Source organism: Zeus faber (genome assembly GCF_960531495.2).
Source record: "Zeus faber genome assembly, chromosome: 9".
Lineage (NCBI taxonomy): Eukaryota > Metazoa > Chordata > Actinopteri > Zeiformes > Zeidae > Zeus > Zeus faber.
Window position 1 is genome coordinate 30,693,520 of NC_137197.1, and position 26,691 is coordinate 30,720,210.

General features: G+C 45.4%; 1 protein-coding gene across 1 annotated transcript in view; it reads right to left on the reverse strand.

Annotated features, from left to right (window-relative positions):
• The window catches only part of fat3a (FAT atypical cadherin 3a), a gene marked incomplete at both ends in the record, with an annotated part of 159,113 nt that overhangs the window by 3,721 nt on the left and 128,701 nt on the right, over positions 1–26,691 (reverse strand). Inside the window, 9 exons of the mRNA XM_080007052.1 lie at positions 3,277–3,312; positions 5,322–5,381; positions 6,215–6,328; positions 7,527–8,227; positions 12,593–12,746; positions 23,030–23,276; positions 23,916–24,161; positions 24,469–24,626; positions 25,857–25,991. Of these exons, the coding sequence (XP_079863178.1) occupies positions 3,277–3,312; positions 5,322–5,381; positions 6,215–6,328; positions 7,527–8,227; positions 12,593–12,746; positions 23,030–23,276; positions 23,916–24,161; positions 24,469–24,626; positions 25,857–25,991 (1,851 nt within the window). The remainder of the gene's footprint in view (positions 1–3,276; positions 3,313–5,321; positions 5,382–6,214; positions 6,329–7,526; positions 8,228–12,592; positions 12,747–23,029; positions 23,277–23,915; positions 24,162–24,468; positions 24,627–25,856; positions 25,992–26,691) is intronic.

The following is a 26,691-nucleotide window of genomic DNA, read 5'->3' on the forward strand; positions in this document are numbered from 1 at the left end:
CCTATGCGATGGCCTAACCCCTCTCTCCCTTCCTCTCCACAGGGCCCAGCTTCAGTGTCCCCTGCTTCGGACCCACAGGGAGCCCCTCAGACGCCGGGACAGGCGTGTTGGCATTGCCGTTGATCCGGACACCTCTGCAAAGAATGTCCATTGATGTAGGTGGGTCAAGTTGTCCGGGTGATCGGCAAACCAGCCTTTGGGAAGTGGTTTTCGAGACGCCTCATCACAATCCTATGGCAGGTCACCTGGGTTAGGACAAAACACTGTACCAGATAATGGCCCGTTTTTAATGGCTAGCGATTCACATGGATGTGTGTGCATCCTGCCGCGAATGCCAGTTAGTCGATCCGCTGGCAACCCCAAAAGTGCCATTGAGCCCTATTGACTTAGTTGAGGTCTCATTCGAAAGAATTGGGATGGACCTCATTAGGCCATTAAACCAGAGAGCAGGGGGATACCGCTTTGTGTTTGTCCTGGTGGATGATGCAACATGGAATCCCAAAGTGGTTCCCCTGTGTAGCATCTCTGCAAACAGTGTTGCACAGGCTTTCATGTTATCACCCGAGGCAGAAACCCAAAAGAGATTCTGATTGATCAAGGCACTTCATTTATGTCACGCACACTCAAGGAATTGTACGGATTGTTGGGGGTTTGCTCCATTCCGACAAGCGTGAACCATCCCCAGACACATGATCTGGTGGAATGGTTCAATAAAACACGGTTGCACATGATTTGTAAGTCTGATCACAAGGATACCCAAATTTGGGATAGGTGGTTAGACCCTCTGTTAAAGTAGAAACAGAGGTAAAAAGAAAAACAAGTAAAAATGAGATTCAATACATCCTGGACCTGAGAGGAAAACTCCACACACTTGGGCAATTGTCACAGGATAATTTTCTCCAAGCACAGGAACAGCAACTGTGCCTGTATGACAGAGGGGCTTGGCTGAGACAATTATCACTGGGAGATAAGGTCATCGTTTTACTTCCCAATTCTAAGTCCAAATTACCCACCGAGTGGCAAGGGCCCTTTGTGGTCACACGGTGAGTGGGGGACGTTGATTATGAAGTTGTACACACATATGGGGGAGGGGCTACCCAAATTTACCACCTCAACCTCCTAATAGCTCTTTCCGGCAACAACTGTAGTGGAGAGATATGGGTTGGGACCAGAGGTCCCATAAACAACCCACCCTGGTCCCTTGTGATGGTCATCTCTCACCGGGCCAGAGAGAAGAGGTTGCCGATTTGCAACGGCGGTTTGCCGATGTTTTCTCCCCCTTGCCAGGGCCCACCACCCTCATAGACCACCATATCAGAACTTTCTCAGGGGTGACAGTACATTTGCGGCGGCCCTATCACTTGCCTGAGCACAAAAGAAGGGTGGTAAATGTACAGATCAAGGCCATGTTAGACATGGGAGTGATTGAGGAATGTGAGTGAAGAGTGATTGGTTTAGCCCCATTGTGCTGGTATCGAAGCCTGATGGGTCTATAGGGTTCTGTGTGGACTATCGCAGGGTGAATGATGTGTCAAAGTTTGATGCCTATCCAATTCCCTGGGTCGACAAACTCCTGGATCGGCTAGGCACGGCGTTTCTTTTTAGTTTCCTCACACTTCCATTTGGGTTGTTTGGGGCCCTAGCCACTTTCCAGCACCTCAGGGTGGACAGGGTGCTGCGCCCGCATGCAGCATATGTTGCTGCGTACCTGGATGATGTTATCATCCACAGTCATATCTGGGAGCAGCATATAGGGCTGGGCTAATAGCAACCCCAAAGATTCAAGATTTTTTTTTATTTGTCACATACATATACATAAGAAGTGTGCGGTTGGACGGAGGGAGGTACGGTATCTTGGGTACCACTTGGGTGGCGGGCCGGCCCGTCGTCAGATAGACGGGCAGCGGCAATTGCAGCTGCCCAGGACAAAAAATCCCATGAGATCTTTGGGAAGATTTTTGATGGCAACCTATTTCAGACGCTTTATTTCGAACTTTTCAACGCAGACCTCACCCGGAAGGCTGTCTCAGATCCAGTCCAGTGGACGGGGCCATGCCAGCTGGCATTTGAGAGGGTTAAATAGGCCCTCTGTCGGGTGCCAGTGCTCCATACACCTAACTTTGCTCCCCCTTTAGTCCTGCAGACAGACGGCTCAAACGGAGGGTTGGGCGCTGTTTTAACCCAGGAGATGGACAGGCCGAACACACCATGCTGTACATCAGCAGGAACCTCCCCCAGCAGGAGACTAAGCACAACACTGTGGAGAAGGAGTGCCTGTTGGTCGAGTGTGCGATCAGCACACTACAGTATTACCTCCTGGGGCGCCTATTCACCCTCTATTCGGACCACGCCCTGCTTCTATGGCTTCACCGCATAAAATAATGGCAACGTCCGGATTACACAGTGGTATCTCGCTTTACAGCCTTTGAAGTTCAAAGTGATTTCGAGGTCGGGGGCTAAGATGGTTGTGGCTGACTTCCTCCCTCGCTCTGGGGAGGGAGGGAGTTAGCTGTCAGTCGGGTGTGGGAGTATGAAGGGAGCGGTTTTGGCGCCACCTGCAGTTGGTGAGGGCCAGCACTGGCAACCGGAAGGGGACGCAGTTGCATGCAAGATTGAGGTAATTAGCAGAGTGTTTAAAAACTGCTGTATTTTCACCTCTCTCTCTCTCTCTCTCTCTCTCTCTCTCTCTCTCTCTCTCTCTCCATCTCCTGACAGCGAGGCTGGGCTCCCACCCCATTCTGCAGCCTAAAGTTTTTATTTATATGTTTGTCAGAAAAAACAAACATTGACATTGACTTTTGGGAAAATAAATGCTCAGCTAAGGCTGCCTTTTGTTCCACCTGCTTCCCACTCCATCTCTACCCCGCAACCAACAGAGGCATGTTACACTCAATAAACATTTTTTACTCAATATTACCATGAAGCAAAACAAGAAAATCAGGGTGCCGTGCAGTTACGATGCAAACCTTTGTGGCAAAACACGTGGCAGGCAAAATTATAACAACAACAATAATAATAATAATAATAATGATTCAAAAGCCAATGTGCGGTGAGGTGCGGTGGTCAAAACTGAAAAACAGGAGATGAGATTGGACAATCCTACCCCCCTGGGTGGGAAGGGTTGCTGGTTACCATATCACACATAGATAAACACACACCAGTTGACACAAGAGTTTGTTTGAGGGTGTGAATGGGTAGGTGGATTAGCAAAAGAGCGTGCAGATGGGAGGGAATTGCACAAGGAGCAGGAGAGGACAGACGGAGGGGGAGAGTCACCTCTGTTGTAGCTTTGACCTTGGTCCATCACTGACACTGTCAGGTGAAAGCACAGCAAAACAGAGAGAGAGAGAGAGAGAGGGAGGGAGGGGCGGGGAGAGAGAGAGAGAGAGAGAGAGAGAGAGAGAGAGGGAGAGAGAGAGAGAGAGAGAGAGAGAGAGAGAGAGAGAGAGAGAGAGAGAGCTTTAGCAAGTTCGGAGAGAGCTTCTGCCTTCGTGTAGAGTAGACATAGCTGTGTCTCACAGTCACTGCTCTGGGGTTTGTGTCAAATCTCTAATTTGACATATTTTACTTTGGTTCGCGTTTGGGTTTGCCTCACGTGAGACTTGAATTGTGAATAGGTGTGATAATTATTTGCGATTTTAAGGAGGATGATTCGATATTGATGCAACTACAATGCACATGCAAGCCATCTCTACCAACTTTAACCTTAACATTTCTACCAAGAGCCACATTCATTAAGACACATATAAAGTGTAGTCAAAGGCTATTTTATTTTATTATCTTCTATTAACGTAAAGCACTTTGAGTTGCGTGTTGGGGATGAAACATGCTCTACAAATAAAGCTTATTAATGAGGCGTAGCTTGCATTGATAGTTCTGTCAGACAACTTGACTGCGCCAATTGCTTCCACGCCCTTATGGTGCCGACCTATCACCTACCACCCAGTCCCTTCTGCCGCACCTGCTTTGCTTCCTGCTTTGCCTGTTGTGTTGCTGCCCTCCCTCCACCTCCCCTGCATCCACCTGTTGGGCTCTCTACTCTTCTATCGAATGGGGGGATTCAAGCTCATCACTCCTATATTTCTAGCTCACTAAGTGTGCCTATGTTTTCTGTATACCTTGCTGGGAGCGATGAGCATTGGAGCACAGACATCTGAACTCAAATCATGCTAAAAGATTAAGATAATTTCATTAAGATCATTTTAAGATTATTATTATTATTATTATTATTATTATTACAGGGACATTTTTATTTTATATATTTGTAACTAGAATTTTAGTCAGATATCGTATGTAAACGGCCATATTAGGTATGAAAATGTGTATTGATATTGTGTACAACACCAAAGTGGTGAACTCTTCCATATCACCCACACCCTCGACACTTTGTGTGTGGACATGTCTATATATATTTCTCTTTACATAACAATGGAATACAGTATTCCCTTTCTACATGTGTTTAGAAGCAACCATTGCCATTGCAATTCCTATGACTGTAATTGCCATAATAATAATAATAATAATAATAATAATAATAATAATAATAATTAAAGCTGCAATTGTCGGTGGGACACGAAAAATCGGCTAGGAGGAGTTTGCGAAAGTACGGAGCATGAAAATGACAAAAGAGTGACTTGTTTCAAACATCAAATTCAACGCTTTGCCACTCCCACACCGGGTTACGAAATCGACCAAAAGTGACAAAAAAAGGACCTTTAATCAAATATGGTCGATTTCCCATTGGTTTCGGTAATGGTGGCAATCTAATTTTTTATAAGTCCAGTAATGTTACATAAGTGTACTGAATTTTCGAGTTACGAGTTTTCATGGTAAAAAGTGAATAGGTTTGATTTATTTTATTTTTTTCAAGGGGGTGTGGGTGGCCATTTTTCCATGCATGTATGTGATGGGACCGATAGTATATCAAATGACTTCCCCCGACTGACGCGTGTGCAAAGTTTATCGGGTTTTCGAGTATCTTACGGCCCCCAAAAGCCGAATCAAAAAGGCTGGGGAACCGGAAGAAGAAGAAGAATAGACAGAGCAAGAACAATAGGTTCCTCGTCCTCCATTCTGTGGGCTCTGACCCTAATAATAAAAATATTTACAGTCAACCAGATAAAGCTATCACAATAGTACCTGTTCTACAGGTAGATGGCGCTGTCTCAATGCTTTCATTTAAGGGTTTGGACACTCTGGGGCTCTGGGATTATGTAGTCACATGCCATCTCAAGGAGTGATTGGAGATAAGAAAGAGGGAGGAGGAAGGGAGGAAGAGCGAGAAGAGACAGAAATGGGGTCGGACAATGAGACATGAGTACCTTCATTTTCGATTGTGTCGACTGCGTCATTGACCAGTCGAATGACGGTCACTATGGAGGCTTGAAGGGAGAAAAAAGGGGGGAGGAGACATTTGAAATACAGTCAGCAGACGGTCTGGTCCTGCCTTTTATTTTAAATTTATTTTTTGAGGGGTGTCATAGCTTTTTTTTTTCTATTTAAAAAGCCTTTTTACATTTTTACACATCACACAGAACGTAGGCATATGAAATATATGTTGAATGCAAAGGGAAACAACTTAAAATGATTGAATTAAGAAAATGTACCAATCCAAAGTGTAGCTATCTAAAGCCGAGTAGAAGAATGACCATGATTTAAAACAGAAAAATGTTACTAAATGAAATCACATGATATTGCATAATTCCTTCAATTATGCACACTGGGTTGGAGAAATATCACGTTTCTCGAAAAACATCAACATTTTGTGAACACAGCAACAAAACCCCAAACCATTGACGTCGATGAAACAAACAGGAGAAAAAATATAGAAATTAAATCCAAAATAGACATTGAGATGCAAGGTCGAGGAGGTGTTGTCAGAGAAAACCGGCACATCCGCACAAAGAAGCCATGATCACAAAACCAGACAACCAATAAACAAGTCTTTTGAAATATAATTTGACGTTACAGACGCCATTTACATCAGCAACAAACACAGACAGAATGTGAACAAAAAAGTCATGGAAGGCACAAAAAGTAAACGGATTAAAGCCGAACCTGAAATAAACATCGACAACACAACACGTGACTTTTCCGTTCCGTGTTTTACTTGTAGATCAGGCAGCGACACAAGCCTGTGTGTGTCTGTACAAACTCATGCCATAGCAATGCTGTGGGGACATGGAGCCAAGCTGGGACACGGCATTCCTCTTACCGTTGTCGTCGCAGGAGTCCGACTGGAAGGAGCTGAGTGACTGAACCTCGGAGTTGCTGCCCTTGTTGCTGCCCGAGAAACAGGTGACCTCCTCGGCCATGTCCACCATCTTGCCTGCTGGGTGGTCAAAGTTCAGAGATCCCGGTTAGGTTCATTCCTAAGTCTAAGGCCCTTTCATTGGCACCAAACGGGGTCAGATACGCCTCTCAGTCTCTTCTCAGCTTGAAAATCACCGCCAGAACAATTTGTGACGTGCGAGGTCGTCTGGCGTCAGTTCCAGTGCACTTTGGAGAACAATTCCCCATTAAAAAGGGGACTGACTAGCGCTTTGTGAGGCTCTGCGGTTGTCTGTGCGCTCATCAGGCTGACTAAGCGCTTCAGATTAACGCACTGAACAAAAAAAAAAAACAAGGCTAATGTAGCGGGAAGCTGGCTCGACTAATTAGGTTGAGGGTCTGTTTAGAGTGGCGGTGATTCTCTGAGTGGGCCTCTGTGTACAATAAATATGGATGGGAAAGCCAAGAAAAATCAAAAAACAAACCAAAAACCACACACACACACACACACACACACACACACACACACACACACACACACACACACACACACACGGGTACACAAGAGGGACGCATGAGAAATTAAGCAAACCGGGTCCGAATTCGATTCAAGTAAGCTGGCCCGAGGCATCAGCAGGGTGCACTAATGGCCGACAGGTTTATACTCCACATGAAAAGAAACGACGATTATGCATCACAAACTTCCTACTAAACACATAGAACTGTGCTCATCGTCATGGCCTCCCAAAAGTAAGTGATGCAAGACTCGCAAACGATTCATTCAGAGTCACTCCGGCAAAAGACTGACTCTTCGACTCACAAGCTGAAAATAGTTACTGAGAAGTAAACTATAGTCCAGGGCAAAAAGGGTCTTGGCATTTATCATAATTCATGTTGAATGTGACTGATTTACACTTTGCATTCCACCTAAATAAATAATTTTGACAGAATTAAATGATTCTTGGGAGAATTCCATTCACAACTTGGAGTGACTCGTCAAGAACCGAATCACAACAAACAGTCGAGCCTTACACTACATCACTACTAATAGTTCCCACTTTAAGTGTGAACACAGAGCTGCTATTCTAACTGGAACTGATAGATTAGTGTAGCTTTGCACTTTTGATCTTGCAACACAAGAGCCAATTCGAATTTATGTGTTTCAAGTAGTTGCTAGGGGTTGAAAAACATTGGGTGAGATCAACGCTGGTAAGAGAATAATCAAAAAACAAACCAACAAACAAAGAGACACAGACCTTCGTCGCTGTCCCAGGGGCTCTTGCGGATGGAGTCGCAGTCAGAGCGGCAGGGCGAGACCGGCGGCAGATTTGGGGCCACACTGCAGACCACGACCCCGCGCCGTGCCGTGCCCGAAAGGATCCGCGGCGACTCCGGGTGGAAGGTGCTCATCTCCGTGTGCTCGCTGTGCCCGCCGTCTGCCATCTTCTCCAGGGTGGAGCGCGGGTCGCCCTGGAAGCACGGAGTGTACGCCATGGGCCGCACGGGCACCTGTGGCGGGCCCACGCCGCCCACTGCCATCAACACGGCGGGCTCCGAATAGAGGTGAAGCGGGTCGCCCGGCGTGCAGCGCAGTGTCTTGAACTGCACACCATTGGCCTTGTTGAGCAGCGCGGCCGTGGCGGGGTCCTGCACCAGCGACAGGTCACCACGCGAGTAGCTCTTCTGGAAGACACGTTTGCGAAAGGCCACGAAGAGCACGACAAGCGCCACGATGACCAGCAGCACGGCGCCGATGCCGATCAGCTCCTCCTTGCCCACCACGGCGTGGCCTGCCTGCATGTCGGGCACCAGCACGGGCCGCAGGCCGCAGCGCTGGCCCGCGAAGCCCGCTGTGCAGTTGCAATAGAAAGAACCGTGCGTGTTGACGCAGGCGCCGCCGTTCTCGCAGGTGCCCTCCGGGTCACCCGGTGCGCACTCATTCACATCCTCCTCGCAGCTACGATGGGAAGAAGAGGAGGAGGAAGTTACTATTATATTATTTAAATATGTTAACTTCCACTGAAGTTCTACTTCAGTCGGAAGTTTGTTTGGATTCAAGTGTCTAAATCAATGGTTCCCAAACTCACTAAAAACTATACATATATATATATATATATATATATATACATACACAGTATATATACACATCCCACTAACCCTAACCCTAACCTATATTAAATGTGATTCTTCCCGCAAACAGGCCTGCATTCCTAAAGCTGCTTAGAGCATATTGATATTGGAAGACACCAGCTATTTAGTCATTTTCTATATTTCTGTATTTATTTGGTACTTATTTATATATTTATATATATATACTGTATATACTGTATATAAATCTCATTATTATAATGATTATTACGGGGCCACTTGGCCGCTGTCCGGCTGTGGGGGTTCTTTCTGTGGCCGTGGTGCATTGTGCTCAGCGTGTTCTTGCGGTCATTGGGGTGTCTGTGCGGCTGCGGGGCTGGCTGCTTGGAGGCACTACGATATAATTCTGACCTCATACATCAGAACTTATTGGGACCAATCCTGTGCACTCACAGGTGGACACATCATATTCACTCACAGGTTGACTCATCGGCCATCTACACTAACAGCATCTGCTTCCAACACAGCTCCGAACATCCTCCTGATTATATCCTTCTCCTTTCCTCTCCTTCACTGCTATAACTATCAAAGGAAGAGGCTACATGCCATAATTGCTGTTCCAATTTTTTTTCGTTTTTTAAATTAATTATGTTTTGTCAAATACCTCGTTTGATGTCTCTATGTTTATTTTCTCAAGTATATGTGTTTGTTGTGTTGTGTTGTTTGTTTCTGTTTATTTGTCTCACACGTCTCATACACTTCTACCCCTCTTGGAGAAGCAATGATCAATGATCAATCAACGATCAAAACATGGTAAGATCGTTCTCCAAAGAGGGGGATTGGTGGAACTAATGTATAACAGAAATGCTGTGCTCTTGTCATCCCACATGTCGTCTAAAGGACAGAGTTAAGGCAGAGCTACACTTAAAAAGAAGTTGGAGATTTGGACCAAAAACACGTGTTCAGAACAAGATAAGAACAAACAAGATAAGAACAAATTGAGGCGGTGATCTGGATTCTTGCTGTGTTCTGTGTGTGCAAGCCCCTGAGGTGAACTTCGTCTTTGGTCTTTCTCTCGTTTTGAGACATCTCCTTGTCGTGACTGGTCCAAATGCTGTTGCGTCATCACAGGTGACGGACTTCAACCTTCCTTTCCACGTCATTCAACCTCCTCTTTTTCCTGGGTCAACACGCATGTTTTTTCCTGAGCCCCAACATTCCGAGCATGTTTTGTATATATACACTGTATCTCCTGAAATGTGTCCCACCACAGAAAAACTCGCCATCTCGCGCATTTCTAAAATCACCAGGAGCAGCCAAATAAGTTGAAAAAACCATTCTAGAAGGAAAATTTCATTTTTCCAGATTCGTGTTCCTTTTTTTTTTATTATTATTTTTTTTTTATCTCCCAACGTATTTAGTAGTAGTAGTAGTAGAAAAATGTTAAAGGTTACGGTGGAGTTAAAAATTCCTGTTAGATTACATGGGGAAACGCAGTTCACTTACCGGGACGCGGAACAACGCTGAATAACGCCGATCGATCGTTTGCTTTAAAGTGAGAGTCCAGGTGAAGATTATTCCTCCATATTCCATGTGATATGAAGTCACAATGTGAAACCGTTTTGATAGAATTCAACCTTTAAATCGTACTTCTTTTACACACACGGAGCCATTGTTGTGAAACGGCGAAGAAGGAAAAACCCTTTGCGTCACGCACCTACGTCACTTCCGTAAACAGACGGTTAAAGCGCAGCACGGGGGTGTTTCGGTCTCACTTGTCTGTAAAAACGTTCTTCTCCGTATCGTCATGAATTATGCGAAGCGGGTAGCAGAAGCTCTGCATCATATTTGGGACCTTAATCTGACCAGTGCGACAGATCCAAGTCAGTGTTAGCAGCGCGTACTGGACTTCATTTTCCGCCATGATAGTCAGTTCTCCAACAGCGACGCGGAATCTGATATTACTCCGGACTTGGAGAACATTTCAAACAGCGGTTTTCAAACTTAATGTGACGATGAAACAGAATATTTTCAAGAACCTCCGGAGGAGACCGACGATACACTGGTATAAGTCGATGTTGGATGAAGTCTGTTGAGGTTGGTGACAGATTTTCAGGTTTCAGATTTTCTGAGACTCATATTATTGATGGACTCTACATTTTGTTGTGTTGTGCGTGCTTTTGAACTCCAAAATGATTCTACTTTTATAAAACATGTATATTCTTAAAAGCTTTTTGAAAAACAAAATGAGTTTTGTTGTTGAGCTGTTTGTGATTGGCCTATTCAGCAGTATGAGAAGTAGCCATGAGGCTTTGTTTGTCCGCCAATACATTTGCATTCTGGGAGCTGGCTGAATGAAACTGGTGTGGGTAAAACTTTGGAGGTGATTACCTCAGAATCACTGTTTGCCACACCCTTGTCATCAACCATCGCTTTAAAAGTATTTGCTTGATTTGCACAAGTGACACCTTGTTTGGAAGCTCTGATTGTCCACTTTCAAATGGTGCGGAAAAGACAAACTTGAAAGGTGCCAAGTGACCCTTAAGTACATGGTGGGTCACAAATATAAACCGGTACTCAAATAACAAAACAATAAACAAGGCTTAATCTGAGTCAGTGTGTGTGTGTGTGTGTGTTTTTTCTCCTCCAACGCTGCCTCCGAGCGCATCGTACCTCCCATGCAGTACTCATGTTCTGGTTTTATTGTTTATTTATTTTAGATCTATTTTTTTTTCTTATATGATGAACTAGGGAACACTCTGCATTGGATCAGGAAAGTGGATTGCGTACTGGAGAGTGATCTTCAGTCAGCTGTGCGTCCCGTGTCTCCGACCAAAAAAAACAATGCTAATTTATTTTATATGTATGTGAGGAGGACAGCACCCAGACGGCATTTGAGGTAAATAAATATGTGTAGTGTAAATAAATGACATGAGTTTGATTTGACAATTTTTTTTTTTTTATCTTTATGAAAAGCAAAACCACTCCCTCCTCGTCTTGCTGTTGAGTTCTTGGTTCTTTCACCGCAGAGTTCTAATTTGGTTCATAATGAGTTCTTATTGAGTATCCTGCAGACGGTGTTCTGGGACATGCTCTCCGGTGGTTGTAACGTCTTTTGTTCTCGCGTCTTTTTAAGTGTATCTCCACCTTTATTCGCAAAGGATTCTTGAAGAACTTGATTTGAACTCCACTTGCCGATTAATCTACCCTGTGTTGTATGCCAAGCCTGCTGACAAGTAATAAAAGCAATATATATATATATATATATGGTAAAAAGGAAAAAGAAAAGAAGAAAAAACATTGCTGTGAAGAGGTATCCAACTAGAAATTCTGCAGATTTTTTAATGAAGATGGAAGAGGACAAAAGATAAAAAATAAATAATAAGATCTACATATCTTTCTACTAAGTTATTAGATCTGAGTGGGGAACTTTTTTGAAATCAAGAATTTGAATGGCTTTGATGAAAGAAGTCAAGCCGCTCATGAATAATTTCCTGTCAGAGTGTTTTAGTAAGTGTGTTTGCGTGTGCGTGTGCGTGTGTGTGTGTGCGCGTGTGTGTGTGTGTGTGTGTGTTCTGGATACGCTCGGGATTAAATCAATCACAATGTGTCTCTATCACTTCCTTCTGGCTTCGTTTGAGGCTTTGTTACCTTGTGTTGTCGTTTTGAAAGCGAGGGGATATGTGTAGATGAGTATGTAAGGAACAGAATGCAGTTTAATAACTGTCTCTTCCCTCTAAAAACCCTTCATTCAGAACAATTTACTTGGCATTAGCACTAACCCGCAGTGTTTTGGCGCCACCATGCGGTCATTAATGGGAATTGCATCCTGGGAAATTATAATCAGCATTTGAATCCACCAAATGAAGTAATTCCTTTATTTTTTGTGAAAAAATACAACAGTTGTTATTTTTATCAACTATACAATATACCTACTGATGGAAACACAGACAGACACGGACAGTTCGTCCGTGTCTGTCTGTGTTTGTGTATTTCAGAGATTGCCTTAACTCTACAGCACTGTGTTCAAAGTTAACTTGTGTTTTTGTTTGGCAAATTACTATTTACAAGTACTTTTTTTTTTTTAAATCAAGATACGTTACATTCAAAATGATTACATTGCTAGTTGCAATTTTAAGAAAGTAATCAGTGATTTGTTTGATTTGTAATAATTTGATTTTTTTTAGAGAGAGCTAGATAGATAGATGCGTATGTGTTTGTGTGGAGCACTCACGTCAGCCCCCTGAAGCCCCTCCTGCAGCTGCAGAGAAAGGCGTTGCCAACGGCCTTGCAGACGCCCCCATTGAGGCAGGGGTTGGGCACGCAGGCGGTGATCTCTGTCTCACAGCGCCCCCCGGTGTACTGGGGGCCGCAACTGCATGCAAAGCCTGAGAGGAAGGAGAGAGATGGGGAGAGGAAAGGAAAACAAAATATGAGAGAGAGAGAGAGAGTGAGAGAGAGAGATTTTATTTTTAATTAAGAATTTCACAGTACAGGGTACAGATGTCGTGGTTAATGCCGAATAAATCTTCTGGACCATAACAGCCACACCACACATACCCACACACACACAAACCAGTTTTGTGTGTGTGTGTCTGTATGTGTGTGTGTGTGTGTGTGTGTGCGCGTGTGCGCGTGTGTGTGTGTGTGTGTATGCACTTTTGTGAGTGTTTTTTTTTTCCAAGTTGTGTGTGGATTCTCTGAGCCAATTCTGTCACACCGGGGAGGCTTTGGCACAGGCTTGACAGCAGCCTGCCAAAGCCTAAACACACACACCATCACACACACACTTACACGTACGTACATGCCCACACCACACAGATATAAAGGGAGACGCCTGCACACACCTGGGAGTACATCTGAGACGTCAAGTACCCCACCCCCAACACACACGCACACACACACACACACACACATTCACACACACACATACACAAACACATTTCTAATTTGTACTGAAAGGCAGGGGAACTACATTGTGTGTGCCTTTTAGAAACACACACACGCGCACGCACGCTTACAGCATTCCTGTGACCTTTACACAGCGAACTGACATCACTGCCGCCGACAAATCATCGACAGTGACAAGTCCCAGAATGCTTTGCTCTTTGTTCAGCGCGACGCTCGACCTGGTATTCCCAACCGCCAACTTCCAACACACCGGCGCGTGTGTGTGTGTGCGTCCATGTCGAGGCACAAAGATTCGCCTGCGTTGTAAAGAAAAGAAAACTAAAGGAAAAAAACATGTAACATTACTGGAGAAAAGAATTGGAAACCGATGCCAAAAAACAAAACAAAAAACAAAAATGTGAAATTACAACCAAATTATCTGTTGGTTTGGCGTTAGACTTATCATTAGACTTAGACATTTATCAAGTATCTGTACTTACTTATTGTGTATTCAGTTTTTGACTTTCACGCCACTACGTTTCAAAGCAAATTTCTATACTTTCTACTCTACTACCTGCATCTACATATGGGATATGGATACAGGCTAATTTTAGACTAACTCACATTTAATCTGGACTAACTCAAATGGCCCTTCTCAATCATGGTTTAAAATTGTTTCAGACTTTCCCTAGTCTTGGTTAAAAAAATAAATCGGATTTCCAGAAGAAAGATTGGAGCAAATCTAGGGCCTTGTTTACACCTGGCATTCACATAGGTGATCCGATCACAACTTGAATATAACAATTTACTTTGAATTACATTTAAATGAATCCATACCGGATCGGTCGAGGCCCGGGTTAACAACGACTGCCACTGGTGCTGTTAGCCAACAGGGTGCCAGCGGAAATTGTGCTACTGTCGGCCGAAGAAGAAAGAGAGGGAAAAGGCGTGTCCAGAGACAGCAGGAGAGGAAGAAGGGTGGGAGAGTAGAGTTGAGAGTAGGAACTTTGAACGTTGGCGCTATGAAGGGTAAAGAGAGAGAGAGGTGGCTGACATGATGGAGAGAAGGAAGGTAGATGTACTATGTGTACAAGAGACCAGGTGGAAAGGGAGTAAGGCCAGGAGTATCGGAGCCAGGTACAAACTGTTCTACCATGGAGTGGATGGCAGGAGAAATGGGGTAGGGATAGACTTGAAGGAAGAATTTGTCAAGAGTGTTTTGGAGGTGACGAGAGTGTCGGACAGAGTGATGAGCATGAAACTGGAAATTGATGGGGTGATACTGAATGTGGTCAGTGCATATGCTCCCCAAGTTGGGTGGTAGATGGAAGAGAAAGAAGAATTCTTTAGTGAGTTTGATGTAGTGGTGGAGAGCGTCCCCAAGGGAGAGAGAGTGGTCGTTGGAGCAAATCTCAATGGGCATGTTGGCGAAGGGATCAGAGACATAGGTGACGAGAAGGTGATGGGTAGGTATGGTGTCAAGGAGATGAATGTGGAAGGACAGATGGTGGTGGATTTTGCCAAAAGGATGGAATTGGCTGTTGTGAATAGGTATTTCAAGAAGAGGGAGGAACACAGGGTGACAGGGTGAGTGGTTGAAGGTGCACACAGGTGGACTACATCTTATGCAGGAGGTGCAATCTGAAAGAGATTAGTGACTGCAAAGTGGTGGTAGGGGAGTGTGTTGCTAGGCAGCATCGGATGGTGGTCTGTAGGATTACTCTGGAGGCCAAGAAGAGGAAGAAAGTGAAAGAAGAGCCAAAGATAAAACGGTTGAAAAAGGAGTGTTGCATGCAATTTAGGGAAGAGGTAAGGCAGGCAATAGATGGGTATTAACGGTTACCAGATGAATAGGAAACAACTGCAAAAGTGGTGAGGGAAACGGCCAAGAAGGTACGCGTGTGTCATGCGGGAAGAGGAAGGAAGACAAGGACTCTTGTTGGTGGAATGAGGCAGTACAGAGCAGAGCAAAGAGCAGAAGAGGTTGGCGAAGAAGAAATGGAAGTCAGAAAGATGAAGAAAGTAGACATGAGCACAAGCTGATGCGGCACAAGACGAAGAGAAAAGTGGCAAAGGCAAAGGAAAAGGCATACGATGTGTTGTATGAGAGATTGGACAATAAGGAAGGAGAAAAGGACTTGTACCGATTGTCAAGACAAAGGGGCGAAACTGGGAAGGATGTACAGCAGGTTAGGGTGATGAAGGATAATGATGGGAATGTGCTGACTAGTGAGGAGAGTGTGTTGAGAAGGTGGAAGGAGTACTTTGAGGAGTTGATGAATGAAGAAAATGAGAGGGAGAGAAGAGTGGATGATGTGGGGATAGTGGATCAAGATGTGCATCAAATTCGCAAGGATGAGGTGAGACCAGCATTAAAGAAGATGAAGAGTGGAAAGGCAGTTGGCCAGATGACATACCTAGGGAAGCATGGAAATGTTTAGGTGAGATGGCAGTGGCATTCCTAACAAGACTGTTTAACACCATCCTGGAAAGGGAGAGGATGCCGGAGGAGTGGAGAAGAAGTGTACTGGTACCCATCTTCAAGAATAACGGGGATGTACAGAGCTGTGGTTACTACAGGGGAATAAAGTTTATCAGCCACATCATGAAGGTATGGGAAAGGGTAGTGGAGGCTAGGTTAAGAGGAGAGGTGGGGATCAGCGAGCAGCAGTATGGTTTCAAGCCAGGAAAGAATACTACTGATGCAATGTTTGCTTTAAGAATGCTGATGGAAAAGTACAGGGAAGGCCAGAGGGAGTTGCACTGCGTCTTTGTGGATTTAGAGAACGCATACAATAAGGTGCCAAGAGAGGAAGTGTGGTCTTGCATGAGGAAGTCGGGGATGGCAGAGAAGTACGTAAGAGTGGTACAGGATATGTATGAGGGCAGTCAGACAGTAGTAAGGTGTGCAGTAGGTGTGACAAAGGCATTTAAAGTGGAGGTCGGATTGTATCAAGGATCAGCTCTAAGCCCTTTCTTGTTTGCAATGGTGATGGACAGGTTAACAGATGAAATCAGTCTCCGTGGACTATGATGTTGGCGGATGACATTGTGATCTGTAGCGAGAGTAGGGAGCAGGTTGAGGAGAGCCTGGAGAATTGGTGGCATGCATTAGAGAGAAGAGGAATGAAAGTCAGCAGAAGTAAGACAGAATCAATGGTACAGAAACAGCTGAGGAGGAAGATCAGCGAGGGGAAGGACCGCTACAGAAGAAAGATGGAGGACCAGCTGCAGCAAATGAACACCAGAGGAGTCTGGAGGGGCTCAAAACCATCTTGGGCCACAATGAACCAGACTCCCATGCTGTGGGGGATCAGAAGTGGGTGAATGATCTCAACTTGTTTTTCAATAGATTTGATCACCTACCCCTTCCATGGCCTATTCACCTCTGCTGCTACCTCTGTCGTCTGCACCCCAGGTGTTCTGCTCCATGCCCCACTGCTTCTCCTACTTGAGACACAACCCCCCCATTCAGACCCTCCACTCAGCCCCCCTGCTCCAATCTGTCCCTCACTACCATCCAGGTGAGGAAAGAACTCAGGAAGATGAAGGAGAGAATGCTGCAGGTCCAGACAGCATCAGCGCCAGGATCCTGAAGACATGTGCAAGACCAGCTCTGTGAAGGGAACATGTGGAGCACATGTTCAACATGAGCCTGAAGCTGGGGAGAGTACCACAGCTGTGGAAGACATCCTGTGTGGTGCCGGTGCCGAAAATCCCGCACCCCAAGGACCTCAGCAGCTACAGGCCGGTGGCAGTGACGTCTCACCTCATGAAGACCCTGGAGAGGCTGGTCCTTGTGCATCTCTGCCCCCTGGTGAGATCATCAATGGACCTGCTCCAGTTTGCCTACCAGCCTGGCATCGTGGTGGACGACGCTGTCATCTGCCTGCTACATCTCAGCTCCCAGCTACAGCTCTCTCTCACCTGGAGAAGCCTGGGAGCACTGTGAGGATCATGTTCTTTGATTTCCCAAGTGCTTTCAACACCATTCAGCCTGTGCTTCTGAGGGACAAGCTGCAGCACACAGGAGTGGACCATCACCTGTCTTCCTGGATCCTGGACTATCTCACGGACCGGCCACAGTACGTGAGGTCTCAGAACTGCGAGTCTGACATGGTCATCTGCAGCACGGGGGCCCCACAAGCAATGGTCTTGGCACCTTTCCTCTTCACCCTCTACACTGCAGACTTCATGTACAACTCAACCAGCTGTCACCTGCAGAAGTTCTCTGACGACTCTGCAATCGTCGGCCTCATCACAGATGAGGACGACAGGGAATACAGAGTACTCACCATGGACTTTGTGGACTGGACTCATGGGGAAAACCAAAGAGCTGGTGGTGGATTTCCGCAGGGGCAGACACTCCCCCCCGACACCGGTGAACATCCAGGGAATGGATATTGGCATAGTGGAATCGTACAAGTACCTGGGTGTTCACCTGAACAATAAACTGGACTGGACTAATCAATAGATGCACTTTATAAGAAGGGTCAGAGCAGACTGCTCAGAAGACTTAGGTTGTTTGGAGTGCAGGGGGCTCTCCTGAGAACCTTCTTCAACACTGTGGTGCCATCAGCCATCTTTTATGGAGAGGTCTGCTGTGGTAACAGCCTCACCACAGCTGATAGGAAGAGACTTGACAAACTGATCAAGAAGGCCAGCTTTGTCCTGGGAACGAATCCCAACCCATGCATGAGACTCTGATGGCACTGGAGAGCTCCTTCAGCGATAGGCTGCTTCACCCAAAGTGTTGGAAGGAGCGCTATCCTTCCTTCCTGTGGCTGTCAGACTGTATAACCAACAGCGCAGCCAGTAGACCATACACACACACACACACACACACACACACACACACACACACACACACACACACACACACACACACACACACACACACACACACCAACACACACACACACACACACACACACACACACACACACACACACACACACACACACACACACAGACACACACACACACACACACACACACACACACACACACACACACACACATACGGTATATATATGCACATGAAGTATATGTGTATACAGTATATTCACAACTGTGAAAAAATCCAAGTGCAATTTTTTATATTAAAAAAAGAAAGAAAAAAGAAAGAAAAAAAGAGCAATCCCTGATGTGCAATGTGTCAAGATATGTGCAAAGCACTTTGTAGTCTGGTTCTTATTTATGGTGTTTTTTTTTATTTTTATGTTTTCTATATATTTTATATTCTTTATAGTGCGTAGCTTGATATGCTCTCTATTTTCTGCTGTCCCCTTTTTACTGCTGGAACGAATTTCCCCGTCGTGGGACTAATAAAGGTTTATCTTATCTCATCTTGAATACATGTGCCTGAATGGGAGGGAGGGCGGCAAAAAGTAGAGAATGCAAGGAGTGGAGGTGGAGAAGGCTGACGAGTTCAAGTACTTGGGGTCGACCATCCAAAGCAGCGGAAAGTGTGGGAGAGAGGTGAAGAAGAGAGTACAGGCAGAGTGATCTGTGACAGAAGGGTTCCAGCAATAGTAAAGGGGAAGGTCCACACAACGGTAGTGAGACCAGCTATGTTGTACAGTTTAGAGGCGGTGGCACTGACAAAAAGGCAGGTGGCTGAACTGGAGGTGGCAGAGTTGAGGATGTTGAGATTTTCACTGGGAGTGACAAGGATGGACAGGATTAAGAATGAGTACATTAGAGGGACAGCTCAGGTTGGACAGTTTGGTGAAAAAGTGAGAGAGGCGAGATTGGGATGGTTTGGACACGTGTGTAGGAGAGATGAGAGTTATATTGGGAAAAGGATGCTGAGGATGGAGGTGCCAGCCAAGAGGAAAAGAGGAAGGCCAAAGAGAAGGTTTATAATTGTGGTGAGGGAGGACATGCAGGCGGTTGGTGTAAGGGAGGAAGATGCAGAACAGGTATTGGAGGCAGATGATCCGTTGTAGCGACCCCTAGCGGGTGAAGCCGAAAGTAAAGGAAGACTTTTAATTACATTTAAGTACTTATTTACTGTGACTGAAGTGGAAATGTCAACATGGTAATTTTGCACAAGTCGATTCCAAGTCGATTTATTTAAAGAGACCACAAAAAACAAAACAAAAAGAAAATCCACCATTTATTTCCCAATTTTCATGTCTCGCCATGATGTGCAGTGTGTGTGTGTGTGTGTATGTGTGTGTGTGCTATCTAGGAAAAACAAACAAATGCATGAGATGACTAGGGTGTTTGACAAAATGCCCCCCCCCCCCCCCAAAAAAAGAAAAAACAACAACAAAACAAATTAAAAGAGGTCTGGGGACTGAAAGAGGGGATTGGATTGGGAATTGTCGAAATGAAAGATGCAACAGAAGAGGAGACACAGATATATAGTTGTGCATTTCCCAGCTGGCTATTTATTATCAATTTATTAGCGGTTAATTAGTAAATGGGGCGTGTGGCAGCGGTGGCGGCGGTGACTCTGCTGAGACCGGGGGCCAGGCAGGCATGCCAGCTGGCAGGGTCCGCCACGCCATCGACACCCATCAGAGCCTCTGCTCCATGTCAGTGGCTGCAGAGTTTTATGTTGAGCGGTGATAGTCACACACCGCGAGCCAGCTTTGGCCAAACGCCAATTTTATCCATGCGAACATCAAAACATGTCCCCACCTCGAAAAAAACAAAACAAAACATTTTTTTTTGTTTTTTCATTCGTTTTTTTGGGGGCGGGGGGGGGGGGATCGTTGTGAAAATGCTTTGTGGAAATGTGCAGTAGGAAACAATGGCCTTGAAAAAGAGGGATCTTTCTTATAAAGGTACAGGTTTCCTTTGTCTTTATAATATACAACAAGTTCTAGATGAGGATGAAAATATGATTCATCAATGTTTTGCTTTGTTCCATCCTCTACCAACCATAAACCTAACCCTAATCCTAACCCTAACACTGGATGACATTTGTTCGGATTGCTGTCTTATTAGTGAGTACTTTGTGTGTATATATATATATATACACAGACGCACACATAATCACACACACATACACACACATATATATATTCTTTGTAGTTTGCTGTGCATCATATATTTTTCCTTGTGCTGCAGAACAAATTGCCTCCCACGAGGATGCCTTTTGGTCTATCTCAGCCCCCGAAAAAAGCCCCCTGATACGAGAACACTGGCTTCAATTGGTTTGCAAACTGCAAGAGTGAAGAGAGCAGGAGAGAGATGGACAACTCTGGCTCTTTATTCGTTGTTCTGCACAACTTGTTTGCAACAGGGAAACATGACCATAAAGCCATTGGAGAGGCTTTACACCCCCACTCCTGACACCCACGTCTGGTCCACAAAGGCAGTAGACAAGGCATCAACTTTCATTCACTTAGTTTGTAACACTATTGACATAGTTTGTAACAGTATTGGCTTGGTTTGTAACAGTATTGGCTTGGTTTGTAACAGTATTGAGTTACTTTGTAACATTATTGACTTAGTTAGCAACAGTGCTGACTTCATAATAATATTGGCTTAGTTTGCAACAATATTGATTTAGTTTGTAACAGTATTGACTTCGTTTGTAACAGTATTGATTTAATTTGTCGAGGATCTGTGATCTGCAAGTCAGCAGTTGGGAACCTCTGCGCTGGAGGACATTCCGTTGGTGATGGTCGGGTTAATTTCCCACTTTCATCGCAACATCTTTGGGATTACTGGACATACCGCTCAAAGGCACACTCTCCCTTGAACACACAGTGAAATGCCAGAGGAGAGGGAGATGCGCGGGTGTGTTGGTGCGTCTCCGCCGACGCCGACTTTGCACACCGTTACCGAGAATATTTTTTTCTAATGTGCATTCACTGGAGGAACTTTATTGTTATTTTTTTATAATATTCAAATTGTATTCAAGTTTCATTCAGCTACAGCCCTAATGCCAGGTGGATGGGTGTAGTGTGCGTTGAGGGATGCACCGCAGTGGACCCCTTTGCGGAGTCGACTGCAACTCTCAAAACTCCAACTCGGTTCGGAGCCGGGAGCCGCAGTCGACTCCACTGAGGGCCCCGCGCCTCCCCAGTCCACAATGCATTTGTTCACCGGCGGATCTTGACCGCCCCAATATGGCGACCATGTCAGACAATATAACCCACAAAAATATGGGGAGAATAGTGAACCTACTTGTGATTTTGAAGTTCGAAATCGAACACTCATTTTGATTTTCAATTTTGAATCGGAATCATGACACCCCTATCATATCACCATTTCATTTTCCTATTAAGCAAGAGGTGTTAATGTCATGGGCACGTTTTCTGGTAACAGGGCAAGCAGTAAGCTGCCCAGCAGAATCAGCATCTGCCATGAAGACACCCAGTGGCTTACCTGGAGCTAGCTCCCGAATGTCTAACCTAATCTACATGGCAGGAAGATCTGAGGGCAAGACCTGGGCCGTCGTCTGAAGTCCAGAAAACTTCACATTCACACAAAACGTCACATTCTCATATACCTGCCTCGTGACTCAAGAGAGGCAGGTCGGATAGAGGGGTGTATCATTGGATCGCTCTTTATAGGACATGTATTTTTGTATATCAGAATCAGAATAAGAATCACTTTATTTGCCAAGTACGTTTTCACATACAAGGAAATTGCTGTGGTTTGTTGGTGCATAACATACAACATGGAGATTATGAAAATAAACGTGAGCGATAAGAGTCTCTCCCAGCACCCGCTGGTCTGGATCGGTCACGCTGGTCCAGCTGCTTGCTGGCGGTCACCACCACCACCGTGGCACAAGTTATGACCCTGCCCGCCAGATGGGAGCATGTGGTATTTGTTTGGCAGAATTCTCCTTCAGTCTCCAGAAGTCTTTTCTCCTCCAATGTTGATGTTGTATGTTGTTGTTGTTGGTGCCGGGAAACTGCGGGCAGAGGATATCCCTCCTGGCTCCCGCCTGCCTCCGGCTTTATAAACCTCCGCCACCATTTAGTCGGGTGTCGACAGAAGGGGGGTGAGCAGGATGTTCTTCCTTTCCGCTGCGGAGTGAATGAGCCTCGGGAGGTCACCACGGTAAAGTCAACTGGGCGCCAACCTTTGACGCCAGGGTACTAAGGCTGTGGGTGAACCCGCCTTCCTCGTCCTCATCCATGGGGTAACCGATCTGGGTTATGATGGATGAGCCGGTGGGGGTTTCACCTGGTGGACGGAGAACAGAAGGGCGGGGCCGGTCCTGCTTCGGCTACTCATCTCCTGCTCCACACAATCCAAGAGCCTCCTCCAGTGGAACGCTGTCGTTAAAGTGGAAGTGATCGAGACGGTTGTCTCGCTCACCCTGTGGCAGGGATGCGCATGCTGTGCAGACCGCTGAGTCTTCGACTCCCTCTTTGGCGTGGAGGGAGCCCAGGCACTCAAAGCCGCGCACGTGCTGGTCTGCTGCTACCAAGTAGGCTGGGCATCCCCCACACTGCCGCCTAAGGGAGCCTGGCCCTGAAAAGGGCCATTGTTGTGGGACACTAGTGTCGCTCATGGTTGAAAAAAAATCTTGGGGTACTTTTTAAGAACTTTTTTCTTGAGCAAATGGTTACTGAAGAAAATGAGGAGCACAACGGCGGGTGCACGGCCCTTTTATAGGAGCTGGTCACAGCTGATGGGCTGATAGGTACATTCAAATTTTTTCAGTATGGCACCCAGGCATGCTGGGCGAGCCAATAAGGACAAAGCTAGCTGGCAGAGCCTATGTGAATTAGAACAGCAAATTTTACCCTTCATCCCCAATCTGTCCTCCCCGCCAGCCGGTGCTGACCTTCTCCATACTCACCACCAGATGGCAGGCTGGTGCAGGTGGCGCCGTGGAGGCAGGGCTGCTTGAGGCAGGCATCAGGGTAGAGGACGCAGCCAAGCTTGAGCTCTGTCAGGCCCACCACCTCGGCGTAGCGTGAGCGCTTGTTCTGCAGTGGCAGCTCGTTGTCGTTGAGTACCACCGAGTCCAGGCAGCCCTGGAAGCCGTCGAGCACCTGCGGACCCTTCTTGGAGTCGGTCAGGCTGCGCGAGTTGGAAGGCTGCACCTGGAGCAGAGGAGGGAGGAGCCATAAGCTCGAGAGAAAATGGAGGTTGAGGCATTCCGGAAAAGGGAATCACTCATCGTTGTCAAAAGATAAACATAAATTACATAATATTATATTATTTGTATTTATACAAAACATTAGGTTTATTGTATATTGCCACATTTATTTTGTTTGTTTTTTCTAGCTAGGTTATTGCATATTGCCATTTTTTTATATTTTAATTCTTATTACATTACAATAAAATGACAAGACTGAAACTCACCTTCATTCTATATATTGCAATATTTCTAATAACTCTGGTTCAAAATTCCCGTAAAATTTCAGAATCCGAATCTGTTTTGTTTAGCCAAATTACCTTTTCATATACAAGGAATTGGCCTCAGGGTTGTCTAATCTCACAATTCTACAAAAACATTGCTATCTGAAGAAATATTCGAGATTGGGCAATTATGAAATGATCGTTAGTTAAAACTTTTTCTTGAGTAGTCGCTACACCCACTATCATCCTCCATTTCTGATACTAGTTAGTCAGCTAGAACACAATATAAACTAGACTCGTGGAAAAGGACCAGTGGAAAGGATTAGTGGTTTGGATCTGGTTCTAAGTACAAAAGGACCAAATTCTTGGCGCACACACACCTGTGCGCCAAAGTAGATGGCCCCGTCGGGGCCGAGTGGCTGGAAGCGGGGGGGCCCACGGCGGCGCTCCACGTAGCTGTCGTCCAGTGCCAGGCTGGTGAAGTTGCAGTTGAGCTCCAGAGCCACTGTGTGCCAGTTGCCATCATTGATGGGACGCCCCGAGATCCCCAGGGTGCCGGGCCGGTCGCCCCCACTGCCCCCCATGCCCGCGCAGTCCAGCTGGAACCACAGCTTACCGTCCTCCAGCTGTGCGCGCACACACACACACACACACACACACACACACACACACACACACACACACACACACACAGTATATATATGCACATGAAGTATATGCAGTATATACAGTATATACAGTAAATGTGGATATACAGCATATATGAGGGTATACAGTACACACACATACACACACATATATACAGTATACATGCACATCTAATATTTGTGTCTGTACAGTATATTTACTGTATATATGTGCACATACAGTATATATGCTCGTATGCAGTCTCTACTGTGTATATATGTATACACTATATACATGTGTGATTACCTTCAACACGGTACAGGGTTCAGCGTGTGTGTACATGATGATCCCTCGGCTCTGCAACGTTCGGATTCGCAGGCCGAGCTTCAGCTGACCTGCCTGCTCTCCATCAGATACCTTGTACTTAATATAGCTGTTTCCCGAGAAACTCAGGGACGTGTGACCTGCACACACAGACACACACACACACACACACACACACACACACACACACACACACACACACACACACACACACACACACGCACACGCACACGCACACACATACACATAAATTTGATACAGTGTACAAGTGCTCCAGAGCACAATTCAAAGTATCACAAGAGCATTAACAGCACATTATAAGTGCATTGTAGCACTCTGTGTATTCTAATGCACAGCACTTAGTTTGTGTGTGTGTGTGTGTGTGTGTGTTTGTAAGGGGAGAGGAGAGGTGGGTGTCACTGGACAACACTGATACTTCGACTGCTGTGGATGTACAATATTCATGCAGCTTTTCTATGCAGATGCACTTATACAATACTTTTCTCTACATATTTAGCCTACATTGAGCTTCAATAGGTTGTTTACAGTAAAAATACACTACTTCTCAATACCAATACTCTAAGTAAAACTCAGACCTGAATTAATATTTTAGAAAATAATACTCATCTATTCACTATGCTTTGATGCCTGTCAAAATCTATACTAATAAATAAATAATTAATACGGTGTCCACCTCACTGCTGAAATACTTGTATACATTTTATTTAAAATGTACTCCATATTTATGATTTATTATATAATTCTCAGTTCTCAAACATTGCACAGCAAACATTGCATCTCCAGAAACATACATATATACGTAGTTTATGTGGTTGATTGTTGGTATATTTTGTTTGCTGTACAGTGTGCAATATTAATGTGACAAATACATTGTTTGAAATCGTTGAATATAGTATATATTGTTCAGTATTAGCACAATTTGAATACTTTAGAATCCCCTATCTCATACAATATAATTATTATTGCAGTCTATTGTTGTTAAAAAAGATTTCAGGTCTGGGACAGTGCTTTATAATGAATCAAATTAAAGCCTGGAGAAACAATACGCCTCACGGTGGCCCCCTGTTGGCTGGTTGCAGAACTGTTTTAAACCACATCTTCATTGTGGGAAGAGGCGAGAAAAAAAAAATTCAATGATTTTATTATTAATCAAGTCAGTATTCTATACCACGCTGAAGTCTACCCAATATGCTTCCAGTTTTATTTACTCATATTTATTTATTCATTACCTATTTATTAATTTCTATCAAAAAAAAATCAAACTTATTTGGAATTGACCCGTGTTAACCAACATAATCTTGAAAAAATTTGGATTTTTTTCTTCTTCTTCGACAGACGCACACACACACCTGCACACTCTCCCAGCTTGCCCGGGGGGCACTGGCAGGCGTAACGCCCCATGGTGGCCCCTGTGCCCACGCACTGCATGTCTCCGGGACAGGGCTGCTCGTCACAGAGCTCAGAAGCCGGAGGGCAGCTCCCATCTGGATATAGAGGAGGAAGAGGAGGAGGAATGGGGGAAGAGAGAAAAGAAGGAGGGAGTGATCGAGAAAGCGCGCGAGAGAGAGAGAGAGAGATCGAGAGAGAGAGAGAGAGAGAGGAAATGGGAGAAAAGCAGAAAAAAATTTGAGATACATTTAAAAACACACATTTCCTCCAGCTGAGGTCACGCCTGGGGCGACCTGGCCGAGACGAGAGAGTGAGACGGAAAAGAAAATGCGTTGAAATGCATGAAGTGGCAGAATGAAAGGCCGGGGAGGAGGGAGAGAGAAAGAGAGAAAGCGGTGCAAGTGTGAAATGCAATGAGACAGAGAGGCAGGCATGAAAGGACGGCATGCCAGAAAACGAGAGGTGGTAAGGGACAGAAAAAAAACCATGAGGAGGAAAAGCAACCCGAGTGAGTGAGAGCACCTACACACACACACACACACACACACACACACACACTCACCACTCATGGAGGAGGAGAGAGAGAGAGCGAAAGAGAGAGAGAGAGCATGGTGGGTGGGGAGCCGGGGGTTTGAGTATATTAAGGTCAATCAGGGCGAAGGCAAGCCCCAGCACGACTCTCAAGAGGAACGCTAATTGGATTAGCAGAGACATACTAATACGATCTTCTGGGTGCTACTCCAGCTTTCTTCAGAGTGTGCACACCCTCTCTCTCGCTCACACACACACTCACCT